Source organism: Dermochelys coriacea, chromosome 8, assembly GCF_009764565.3.
Source record: "Dermochelys coriacea isolate rDerCor1 chromosome 8, rDerCor1.pri.v4, whole genome shotgun sequence".
Taxonomy (NCBI): domain Eukaryota; kingdom Metazoa; phylum Chordata; order Testudines; family Dermochelyidae; genus Dermochelys; species Dermochelys coriacea.
Window position 1 is genome coordinate 19,090,261 of NC_050075.1, and position 10,701 is coordinate 19,100,961.

A 10,701-nucleotide genomic window follows, 5' to 3' on the forward strand; every position below is an offset into this window, starting at 1 on the left:
ATCTGGCCACTCTAGAGCTAGCTGTCCATTATTATTATCATTAAAATGTACCACGAGATCTTGAATACCCACAAATGATTAGGAGTCAGTCCTGGTTTATCATCTCACCCAATACCCAGCATCTTGGCAGCAGCATAGCGCCCCCTAACACCATACTGGGATATTGATTCAGTACTGACTCAGAGGAAACAGCAGACCTATTTCAAACCTATTGATTCACTGAAGCCACTTCCTGATGTAGCTGGGTTTCTGATAACTTTCATCCAATTACTGATTCAGATTACACCTGCTCCAAGGCCAAGAGAGGAACAATCACAAGTTGGTGTGTAAACTACTGTTGGCAGAACATAGAGAACTTTCTTCACGCAGCAGCCACACATATAATGTGTGCGCACATTGGTGCACTTTATAATAACCTACAAAAATGTTGTTACAATTGGAATTGTTGTTTTAAAATAAATGTCACCTCATTTACTATTCCTATTATTTTAACTCCCTGGATCTGGTGTTATTGGAAAAGGCCATTTCCTTCTCTGTCCTCAGACCCTATGGGATTATTCTCCCCAAAGTTGCTATGTGATATGTATAAGATTGAGATGAGAGCTGTTCTCAGGACAAAGAAAAGATCTGAGTGGTAGAAAAAGTGAGAAGATGTGAGGGACTGTGTACAAGAAACCATCCAAGTGAGTTATAGTTTAGGTGCTGGGCTCCCACATTGTACTACATCTCCTACGATGCACTATAGCCTCCTCCCACTTGGGTGAGTAGAGGTGGTTGCATCATGGGAGTTCCTGGCCCTGGTGTATCTTGGGTGAAGTAGTTCAAGTAGGGAGCTGAGTCCATAAAGAAGAATGGCGACATGAGGAAGCTGAACTACAACTCTCATGAGGTGTCACAGCAGCATATCGAAATCAAAATATTTCAGTTTTCTGCTGAACTATTTTGGTTTTGGGACATCTCGATTTTTTGATGAGAAAAGAAAATTTGTCTATGCAAAGCACACACTTTTTGAGAAAAACTTTGTTTAGTTAAAATCCAAGTTTCCACCAATACATTTTAGATGAAAACTTTCCTATCAGCCATAGGATTTATACCATGCTCATCGTTATGGTATCCAAGTGCCCAATGAGTGATATTTACCAGCCTTCGTATTCATCCTGGACATAGGACTATTGGAAAGAACTTGCATCCTGGCATGTATAGCTCGGGCACTGATTTCTGATAACTATGCTTCAGGTTTTAGCTCTCTTTAGAATGTGATTGCAGGATTCTCTGAGGCAAACACAGGCTGTATGCAGCAAAATCAAAAAATTAACTTTTGTTTTACAATCAAAATCTATGATTTAACAAGACAGATTTTACTGTCACTCCTGTGTCACATAGGCAACCTTTTCTATGGCCTTCCTGCAGGAGAAAGGGCCTGATTCTGCTCCCATTATCTTCAGGCTGAGAAGACCCTAACTGGTTTCTCTGAAGCACTACCAATTTCTCAGAATACTGTAGAATAGGTAAAGATGGGCCAACCCAATCCCCCTCTGTAAAATGAGGAAAATAATACTCCCTACTGTATGGGGTATTGCCAGGGTTTACTTACTTACTTACTTAAATAATTAATGGTATTAAAGTGCTTTGAGACCCCCAATGAAAGGCCCTATATTAGTAGAGATGCGCAAATAACAGATTTTCCAGTTCATGGCAATTATGAAAAATTGTGTACAATAATTAATTTCAGGTCAAACCAAAAATTAATTTTTTTGAAATTTTCAGTGAATTGAAAAGTCGGAAAAAAAATGTGTTTTGGGTCAAATAAAACAATGTTTTGGTTTAGTTTCAATCTCAAAATGAAAAGTCATTTTGAACAGAAAAGTTTCATCTAGAAAATGTTGAAAAAAAAAATTTCAACTTTTTGCAGAATTTTCTGTTTTTTCTACATGAACAAGTCATCCAAACTGACGTGAATTCACAAACTGTTTCAGTGTATGCAAATCTGCGTTTTTCACCAGAAAAAAGTTTTGATTTAAAAATTTTGTCCAGCTCCATGTGTAAGTGCAAAAATGTCATGATTATCATGCTAAACCCACAGGTAAAAATCTGCTGTGGTCTCAGTGAGTCTTCTTGTAAATTATTGACACTGGAAATACAAAAACTTGAAACTGAAGTTATAAAATACCTGTGACAAAAGAAAAAAATCCTCATTTTCTTTCAAGCTACCTCCTCTCTTAGGGTCTATCTGATAGTTCAGTTTGGGATTTTATCACATATTAAACATGTGTGGTGGCACACAATTGGGTTCTCTAAAAGGAATAATTACAGCAAGATTTTACTTTGTTGGTACTTTTTGTAAGCCCCTACTAAAGAGTTGGAGCCTTCTCCCTTGCAACCCCAGTGATCTTCCTGCTGAGCCTTCAGTGAAGTTGTTGTTATCCTGCATTTATGGACATTACAACCAGTTGCCAAGGAAATCACGACTTCATGGCAGAACCGTCTAACAGGATGGGATGAGAATCCTGGAATAAATATAATTGGGCCAAATGTTTCTTGTCTGCTTCCTCTAACAGCAGGGAGCAGAAACTAGTGGAGCCGCAGTGTTGGGTAAGGAAGAGATACATGAAAGAGGTGACTCCCCTACAAACCCATGAGCTGAGAGGGGAAGCCCACTGCCATAAAAATGGAACATTACTTCCGATTGCACCTCTCCATTTCTTCTTCCCTCCTTCCTGCCCTCCCCAGTGCAACTCTGCCTCTGCAGAGGCAAAACTGAAAGTCAGCAGTGTGCCATGTGAGGGCTGGATACGATGCACCACTGTTATTTCCTTTGGCTAAAGCAGAGTCCGGTTTACAAGGTAATAATCTCAGCGAGCATCACCAGGACATAATTTCAGAGTGCGTTGTCAGAAAAGTCAGGGGTTAGAAAGAGATGCTATTTCACTTTGTTATGGTAAATTAAGTGGCTTATTACAATTCAATTAGCTGAAAAGCAGGGATGAACTTGGAACAAATTATGGAGGCTCTGATCTCAAGGGACATTATTTATAAGTGTTGAGCAAGATGTGTGCTCAAATTTATTATCAATCGAAAACAAAAAGCCAATGGCAGGCTTCGGGCTGTGTGTACACCTGAAAATTCTCAGCCAAGAGGGGAACCATGGACCTGATCTGGGCTCCCCCAAATCCCATTAAATTCTATAGATGTTCTATGAGGGCTCTGCATGCTGGACCATGAAGGCATGTCCCTGCATCAGGGAATGTGGTCAACGTATTTATAATATGCCTTAAACACACTTCTCTGGCTTGGATTGCTCATGCAGTAGGACAACAGTGTAAGAGCAGCAATTTAATGTGGCAGATTTCTCAGGCCCTGTAGTTAGACTACACTTTATTAAAACGTGATGGGGAAGGAAGAGGAGTTCCTCTTGTTAAACCTTTATCTGGGAGCCAGAACTGTAACAGCCAGGTGATATGCAGTAAAATGTAATTTCATGATGCAGTTCTAATGCAGTTATTTCACTACTGAAATGGTGGTATTACTAATGCTTAGCACAGCAACTCTCATGGTGTGTTGTTTAAAAAAGCAGCCATTTGCTGACATTGTGCGTCCAAGAATCTGTTCACAACAAATAACGTAAGTGAGAAACAAGCATTAAAAGCAGTGCACTTGCACAGGGTCTCCATCTTTTCCCCCACCCCCCAATCCCTTTGACCACCAGGAAAAAGAAAAGAAAACAAAACTGACAGGTTGCAATTCTGTTCAGGGGCCCCCAATTTCCATAGTGCAGAGGGCCCCAAAATTCTTTATCTGGCCATGATTAGGAGAAGCAATTTGGTGTAGGGTCTTGTGCCCAGAACTATGAACTGGGAACTTCTGTAATCCAGTTCTGTCTGTGATTGCCTATATGGCCTTGGGCAAGTCACTTAATCTCTGTCTGATTTCTTACATGTAAAATCATTATAAGAAAAAAATCAATTTGTACTGAGAAATAACCATTTTAGGTGCTTGTACTGAAATGAGCTGTACACAAGCAACCCCTTGTGGCTCCAAAGACAGGACTGGGGCCATGTTGCGACCTTGTGTCCTTTAAAAGTGGGAGCTGTAGTTGTAGGTCGCACGCTGGCTCCTAGTCATGTGCTCCACAGGAAACTGAATATAACGCTTCCTGCCTCCTTAGGCAGAGATGCAGATAGGAGAGACCCAGGCTTAGGGAAGAGAGTCAACTGTGTGTGCCTGCCAGGTGGAATGCCTGAGAAGAAGAAACCCGCTGTGAGCAGGAGCCAGCTGGAGAGGGTGGGGAAGCCCTGGGACAAGGACCTAGACAAGACCCTGAGGGATAGTGAGGCTCTTTTGAATCTTTGTTTCTATATTAATAAAGAAAAGCATTGAGGAAAGTCTGCAGACAGGCTGCTCCAGCATCTCGACTGCTGCTCAGAGTTTCCCAGAGCAGCAGCAGCTTGAAATTAACAATAAACTGGCCAGTTTCACTGTCACTATTCAGAATCTTATGGGCAACTGTGAAACTGACAAGAATAATGTTAATTTTATTCTTGCCTTGATAAAGCTATGAGCAGCAGCTGCAGCAGACATTTGGGAAGAGACAGAGGAACCAAAAAACAAAGGCTAAAGGACTTGGGATAGAGTAGTGGAGATATCTCAGAACATGTTCTCTGCAGGGAAGGAAGAAGAGAGCAAACGCTCCTTTCCAGCAAAAAGGAAGAGGTGGTTCAAATGTATTGGATACCTGCTAGGAAGAGATTGATATGAACAATGGAGTCAATCAGCAGAGACTAAGGATAGTGCTCCTGAAAGAATGCCCAGCACCTTCCCAACGGCTAGGGCTGTGGGGAGGGCTGGGCTTCTCACCAGGGCTCCTCCTTTCATTTTGCTGGGGAGCCTCTCAACCTAGTCAGCCTTTGGTCACCTTAAGTTCTTTTTTCAGAGTAGCAGCCGTGTTAGTCTGTATTCGCAAAAAGAAAAGGAGTACTTGTGGCACCTTAGAGACTAACAAATTTATTAGAGCATAAGCTTTCGTGAGCTACAGCTCACTTCATCGGATGCATTTGGTGGAAAAGTAGCTCACAAAAGCTTATGCTCTAATAAATTTGTTAGTCTCTAAGGTGCCACAAGTACTCCTTTTCTTCTTAAGTTCTTTGGTTCATAAATATATATTGAATACATCAAGCCTGTCATTCCATGTTCAAACTTGAGCATATGTAAACTTCCCAAATACCAGTTGTACTTCTTAATTCTTAAATATTTATTGTGCAGCAAAATGAATTTTCCCCATTTTCTTTAAAAGAACACTTTACTTTTTCTGCCCATGTTGCAAAGAATTGTTACTGACTGGCCCAGCCCAGATTATAAAAAGGTAAACACTTCTGACTATTATAATAATTTATTATAAGATTTGACCCCAAGTGTTGTCACTGGAATAATACAGGAATAATAATAGTCAGTCTCATGATCAAATCACTTTACAAAAGAGGAGCCAGATTGTGATAACATTTGCATGAAGTGTAAATTAGCAGTAAGCCCATTGAAGTTAATGAAGGTGAACTGGTGTTCAGTGATCTTACTGCCAATTTACATAGGATCAAAGCCAAGGAAGTGAACATTTTTCAACTTCTGACAAAATCTCTATGTTGCTGAACCTAGAGGAAATTCTATTTAATACTATATAGGGCAATATTTGAGTTTAGACCCAGTCTGGAAACTTTGGGCCTGATGCCAATCTCACTGACAGCTCTTTTACACCAGTGTTACATCACTAGTTTGAGTGGAATTACTCCTCATTACACCAGTATAAGTGAGAAGAATGAAGCTCTTTTGCTTTAGATAACATTCAAACTTAGATTTCAATTTAATTCCTTTTGAAAAAGCAAGAGATTTCCTTTCATGACCAGCCCTGGTAAAAGTTGGCAGCTTTTCTTCTGATGTGCAGCTTTACCATCCTTGGTAACTCAGTGGACCTTTTAAGTCAATAACTCCAAGAAATGCTGACATCCTGTTTCTTAGACAGGAGCTTTGTATGGTACAAACTGACAGTAAAAGGCTTTTCTTTCTCTCCCTCTTTTTTCTAAAGAAACACAGGAGAATGCTGTAGACCCTCCTCTTGGTTAACCACAGATTCCATGAAAAAGAATAAAGTTACAGTATGCACTGTCTGCAGTTCCTCTGAGTAAGAGATTTCCATTGCAAATTATTATCCATCATATTGGTGCATAATAATTATACTGTATCCATTTGGTCTCTGCAATCAAGACCTGGAGAGGAACAAATGTCTGAGGAGTGACAGTATTTATCTACTGGTTTCAGAGTAGCAGCCGTGTTAGTCTGTATTCGCAAAAAGAAAAGGAGTACTTGTGGCACCTTAGAGACTAACACATTTATTAGAGCATAAGCTTTCATGAGCTACAGCTTATGCTCTAATAAATTTGTTAGTCTCTAAGGTGCCACAAGTACTCCTTTTCTATTTATCTACTGCTCTCCTTGGCTCCCAGTCGGAGCATCTTTTTTGAACTCTGAACCCTCCGACTTCCAAGAACTATAAAGGCACCATCAGAAACACAAAACAAAACAGTGTTTAACTTCCCTCAGTCTTCTAAAAGCCAGACGTTTCAGAAAAGAGCAAACACAGAACTGATCTGCTTAGCTTGTGCTAAAAAGTAGACTGGTTTTTTTTCAGTATTTATTATTTTCAAAATACTCCAGTCATTCCAGCAAAGAACCCAAGTCCCGCAGTAACTCTAGAGTAAGCTGTAAAGTGTTGGGCCAAGTACGGGAGTCACAGTAAAAAGTTTAACACTTTGCGGCAACTCTAGGCAACAGTTCATTAGGGCAGGATAATTGCAGCTATGTAACACACACTCTTTATTTAAGGTTTCAGAGGAGCAGCCGTGTGAGTCTGTATTCGCAAAAAGAAAAGGAGGACTTGTGGCACCTTAGAGACTAACAAATTTTATGATGTCCATCTGTTTGCATTTGGAGAGGAAGATGATGTCTGTCTGTATCTGTTAGTTAGTCTCTAAGGTGCCACAAGTACTCCTTTTCTTTATTTAAGATCACATGAAAGCCATAAAGTGCCTCTAGGTGGCAATTAGCAAAGGGCCATTCGGGTGTTTATATAAGCGTTTCTGCAGCGAGGATGGTGGAGTCCTGCCTCTCTTGCCTGCATCCCCGGGGCAGCCCAGCATTTCGGTTTCAGGGGCTCCAGGCAGAGACCCGGCTGTGGGACAGGAGGGATGGCTCAGCCCCAGCCGCGGGATGCCTGCAGCACTCCCGGTGCCCAGCTTTGGGGATGCCCGCTGGCTGCTGGCACCTTCACGGCAGAGAGGGGCGGACCCAGCCCAGGGAGCTCACCTCACACTCAGCATTTCACATCGCCCAGGCTGCCCCTGGGCAGAGTAGCCGGCGGGGCGCGGACCCCTCCCCCCCTTACCTTGTCCGGCTGGTGGCCGAGGTTCTGCAGCCGCTCCTTGTCCGAGCCGCTCCTGATCTCCACGGCGGCGGCGGCCGGGGGCTCCCGCGGGGGCTCGGGCTCGGGCGCCGCCGGCTGCGGCTGCCGGCTGCCCCGGGCTCCGCGCTGCCCCACGCTCAGGGCCCCGAAGTCCAGCGTCTTGCTCTCGAAGGCGCCCTCCACGCTGCAGAACATGCCGCCGTACTTCTGCCGGGGGACCTGGGCCGTGGTGCCCGGCCGCGCCAGGTACACGGGCAGCTCGTCCTCCTCCCGGCCCCGCCGGCCGCCGCCGCTGCCGCCGCCCGAGGCCATGGCCGGGATCCGGAGCGGGGAGCCGAGCGCCGCGTCCTGAGGCAGGGGCAGCAGCGAGCGCCGCGCGCGGAGCTGGGGAGGAGGGGGGGGGGGTCTGCGGCGCGCGGTGGTGGTGGGGGGGGGGGCGCTCTGCTGCTGCGGCGCCTCCGCCCGGGCTGGGAGCGGGACACGCGGGCTCAGCAGGGGGCTGGGCAGGGCGCGGGCATTCCGAGCCGCTCGCGGCGGGCTGGGGCACGGGGCCGGACACTCGCACGAGAAAGGGGCCGGGCCCCTGGCGCGCTCTGGGCACTAGCGCTGGCCGGGGCTCCCGCTCGGCAGGCCGGCCGGGCACTAGTGCTCACAAGTGCTGCCCCTCAGGGCGGAGGGCTGAGCGCTTGCGCTCCCCCCGCGCTGGCTCTGGCAAAGAGCAGCTCTGTGCACGCACTCCCTCGCACCGAGCCAGGGGCTGCAGGCTCCTCGGATCTCCCCGGGCACCCGCCCTCTGTGCACACAACACACGTATCAAGACGCATGGATGCACGCGGGGAATGGGGCTGGATCCTGTGATTTCACTAAAAGAAAAGGAGTACTTGTGGCACCTTAGAGACTAACAAATTTATTAGAGCATAAGCTTTCGTGAGCTGTAGCTCAGGAAAGCTTATGCTCTAATAAATTTGTTAGTCTCTAAGGTGCCACAAGTACTCCTTTTCTTTTTGCGAATACAGACTAACACGGCTGCTACTCTGAAACCTGTGATTTCACTGAGACTGTAGTTCTCTGGTTCTCAGGGTGAATGCTAGTGCCCCTACGCCGCACTGGTGACAGCCCCACTCACTGAGTTTGGGGGCTGGTGGGCAGCTGTGTTCCTTGGCTGTGCTAGTGCGCAGCCCCCTTTCTCAGTGTGACTGCTGGGACGTGCTAGAGGACTGCCCCAACACCGTGAGTGGGAATGCTAGTGCCCGGCTCAGCAGCCTGTGAGAGATTGCTAGTGCCGATTTCCCCTTCCTGAGTGTTAACACTGGTGAGTAGAGAGCTGATCCAAACCCGACTACGTTATGGTTTCTGCTCACCTCCTCCTGCCCATGGGCCAGGGTCAGCAGGGCGGTGGCTGTGGGCCCAGCTCATGCTGGTCACTGCCACCTTGCTGCACTCTGTATGTGCATCAGAGCGAGTGTCCTGATGAGTTGCAGCATCTCCCACTCCAAGCACACTCAGCACTGCCAGGTGGTGGCCACCGCCATGCTGATCCCACTGGTAGGAGGCAGCTTGAGGTGGATTTCAGGCATGGGGAATGGGAAGGTCCCACTAGGCCGAGCTCCAAGGAAGTGGGGGGAAGTATTGGGTTTGGGCCTGGTCAGTCATGAAAATGACTCAACAGTCTCAGGTCAGGTCCAGATCCAGTTTGGGCTTTAAAATTAGGCCCTAGTAGACCTCTGCTGAGGAATATTAGTAGTGCCCAGCCCTGCTCTCTAGGAAATGCTAATGTGCAGTCCTCACTCTGGAATGAATACTGGAACTACTCACAGACTATACTCACTGTGCGGAATAATACTTAGCTCTTACACTGAACTTTTCATCCATAGATCTCAAAGCACTTTACAAAGGAGGTCAGTATCCTTATCCTCATTTTACAGATTGAGAAGCTGAGGCACAATGAGGTGAAGTGACTTGCCAAAGATCACCCAGCAAGGCCAATGGCAGACCTTAGTCCCAATCCAGTGTTGTATCCGCTAAAGTAGCAGAATCTGGCTTTGATTAGGGCAATCCACTGTTTTTATACTGAGTGGACTATGCATAAGCAGTTGTTTGCACACTCAGGAAGTGGTCTTGTGCACTGGTACACACTGACAAGCACTCACCCACACAACGATCATACCTGTGCACTCATAAATCACTTGTTTCAGAGTAGCAGCCGTGTTAGTCTGTATTCGCAAAAAGAAAAGGAGTACTTGTGGCACCTTAGAGACTAACAAATTTATTAGAGCATAAGCTTTCGTGAGCTACAGCTCACTTCATCGGATGCATTCCGATGAAGTGAGCTGTAGCTCACGAAAGCTTATGCTCTAATAAATTTGTTAGTCTCTAAGGTGCCACAAGTACTCCTTTTCTTTTTATAAATCACTTGGTCACACTATTGCATAGTCACACACACGGGCGTAATCATGCACATAAAAACACTTTCACACTCATCGTCAGCTACATAGAGACTTACAATAGACTTGTATTCACGCTACAATTACACATAGGCACAAGCTCATAAACACACCTTCAGCCCCGTTCATACCATCTCACTCGTGCACGGGCACATTCATGCTTGTTTACATTGCATTTTGATGGTCACACTGAGGCTTTTGTTTAAAAGCATAGAACTTAAGGACAGTTGTATGGCCAGGATTGGGGTTTACATATTTCAGGAGAGTATTTAACAGAGTAAAGCAATAACCTGCTAAGTCTGTCATACTGTAGCAATTGTGATCAAACTTGTTTTTTTTTTTTTTTCATTCTTTTTCGGATCAGTGATCATTCTATCAGGTATTTTAATGTCTATACACAGTACCAGGGCTTTACATCAGATCAGCTGACTTTGGGCATGCTGAGAATTGTACCTATATGTGTTGCCAGTTATCATTTCTCCAATTTTTCACCACAAAACCCAGTAGTTTTCTCTCTCTAAATTCAGGGCTTGATTCAGCCCCAGGTCTCAAGGACCAGGATGTAGGGTCCTTAGTAGCAAAACATTCCCCTCGAGGGGGAGTGCTGTGATGCAAAGCACCTGCAAATCTCACTTGGTTGCAGAACCCAAGTCTGATGACACAGCCCTAAAAGTGGAGGAATGTCAACATGTTCCCTGTGCATCCTTCCCTATGCTATCCACTTTCCTCCAGGATAACACCTTCCCCTGGACAGACAGGGCCTGTCCTCCCTTGAGGATGAACACATCTTAAGGTGCAGCAGTTCCCATT

General features: G+C 45.5%; 1 protein-coding gene across 1 annotated transcript in view; it reads right to left on the reverse strand.

The window, feature by feature from the left end:
- DPYSL3 (dihydropyrimidinase like 3) overlaps window positions 1–7,833 on the reverse strand; it is a 72,018-nt gene extending 64,185 nt beyond the window's left edge. Inside the window, exon 1 of the mRNA XM_038414255.2 lies at window positions 7,430–7,833. Within this exon, the coding sequence (XP_038270183.1) occupies window positions 7,430–7,759 (330 nt within the window). The 5' untranslated portion in view covers window positions 7,760–7,833. The remainder of the gene's footprint in view (window positions 1–7,429) is intronic.
- Between the last annotated feature and the right edge of the window lie 2,868 nt (window positions 7,834–10,701).